The sequence below is a fragment of the Phoca vitulina genome, unplaced genomic scaffold (assembly GCF_004348235.1).
Source record: "Phoca vitulina isolate PV1807 unplaced genomic scaffold, GSC_HSeal_1.0 scaffold65, whole genome shotgun sequence".
NCBI classification, from domain to species: Eukaryota; Metazoa; Chordata; class Mammalia; order Carnivora; family Phocidae; genus Phoca; species Phoca vitulina.
Genome location: NW_022589768.1, coordinates 4908213 through 4909176, shown reverse-complemented (window position 1 = coordinate 4909176; position 964 = coordinate 4908213). Strand labels below are relative to the sequence as shown.

Below are 964 nucleotides of genomic sequence, written 5' to 3'. Positions count from 1 at the left end.
TGGGATAGTGAGTACGGGGAGAGGAGGACTAACTTAGATGGGGACAGTCAGGGAAAATCCCTGCAAGGAGGTGAGTTTCAGGCTGAAAGCTGGTTGATAAATAGGAACCTAAGCAAAGATGTGGGCAAGGAACATTCTGGGCAGAGGGATCTGTTCGGACCAAGGCTCTAAGGTGTGCACAACCTTGGTGTGATCAAGGAATGGAGGGAACGGGAGAAGGAAGGTGATATCAGAGGAGGCTGTTGGGGGTGGGGGGGTGTTAGACCAAGGGAAGCCCTGTAGGTCTGGTTAAAGATTTGGGTTTTTATCTTTTTTTTTTTTTCTCATTCTATAAGGATTTATCATTCCTGAATCACAGTGAAAAGAACTTGGGTCACTTACCAATTTTGTTTTCTATTATGCGCCTTAGAGATACCTCACTAAAAACTGGTATCTGACATAACAGAATAACATTTGCAGAATGTAATATTGTAGTGACAGTACTGAGGTTGATTGTTACAGACGTATTAAACTCTTTGAGTATTAAATGGTTACATCCTATTTATACAGAACATTGGTCCAATAATAAAAATAGAGAACAGCAGCTGGAAATTTATCTCATTCAATGTCCAGAGATAAAAGGGTTAACCATTCATTCCATTATTTTCTGTAAGTAAGTCCTTTTTTCATACTGAAATCTGATGGCAATTAAATTCTGATATTCTTCCAAGCTACTGTATGAACAGGATGCTGAAGGCCATCACTACACAGCATACTGCAACGTAAGGACTCTTCCGTTCACCAGTTCTGGCGCACTTCCAAAATACACCCAACAATCCAGTTTTAGTTCTGTCCAGGAGGCTGGGTGCCAAGGACCGGATATAAGCACAGGTACATATAAGCAGCAAGATTACAGTCAACAGACTCTGAAAATTGAAAATGGCAGACATAGTGAGGCCGGCAAAGCCCCAGCCACCAGCTTTGG

General features: G+C 41.9%; 1 protein-coding gene across 1 annotated transcript; it reads right to left on the bottom strand.

Annotated features, from left to right (window-relative positions):
- Positions 1–327: 327 nt before the first annotated feature.
- Positions 328–964, bottom strand: LOC116624318 (protein kish-A-like). The gene has a single exon (XM_032392133.1). It carries the CDS (start codon positions 927–929, stop codon positions 711–713), a length of 219 nt encoding a protein of 72 aa, XP_032248024.1. The 5' UTR covers positions 930–964; the 3' UTR covers positions 328–710.

Coding starts and splice junctions, on each gene's coding strand:
- LOC116624318 (XM_032392133.1), bottom strand. CDS start 929: ATGTCTGCCATTTTCAATTTTCAGAGTCTGTTGACTGTAATCTTGCTG.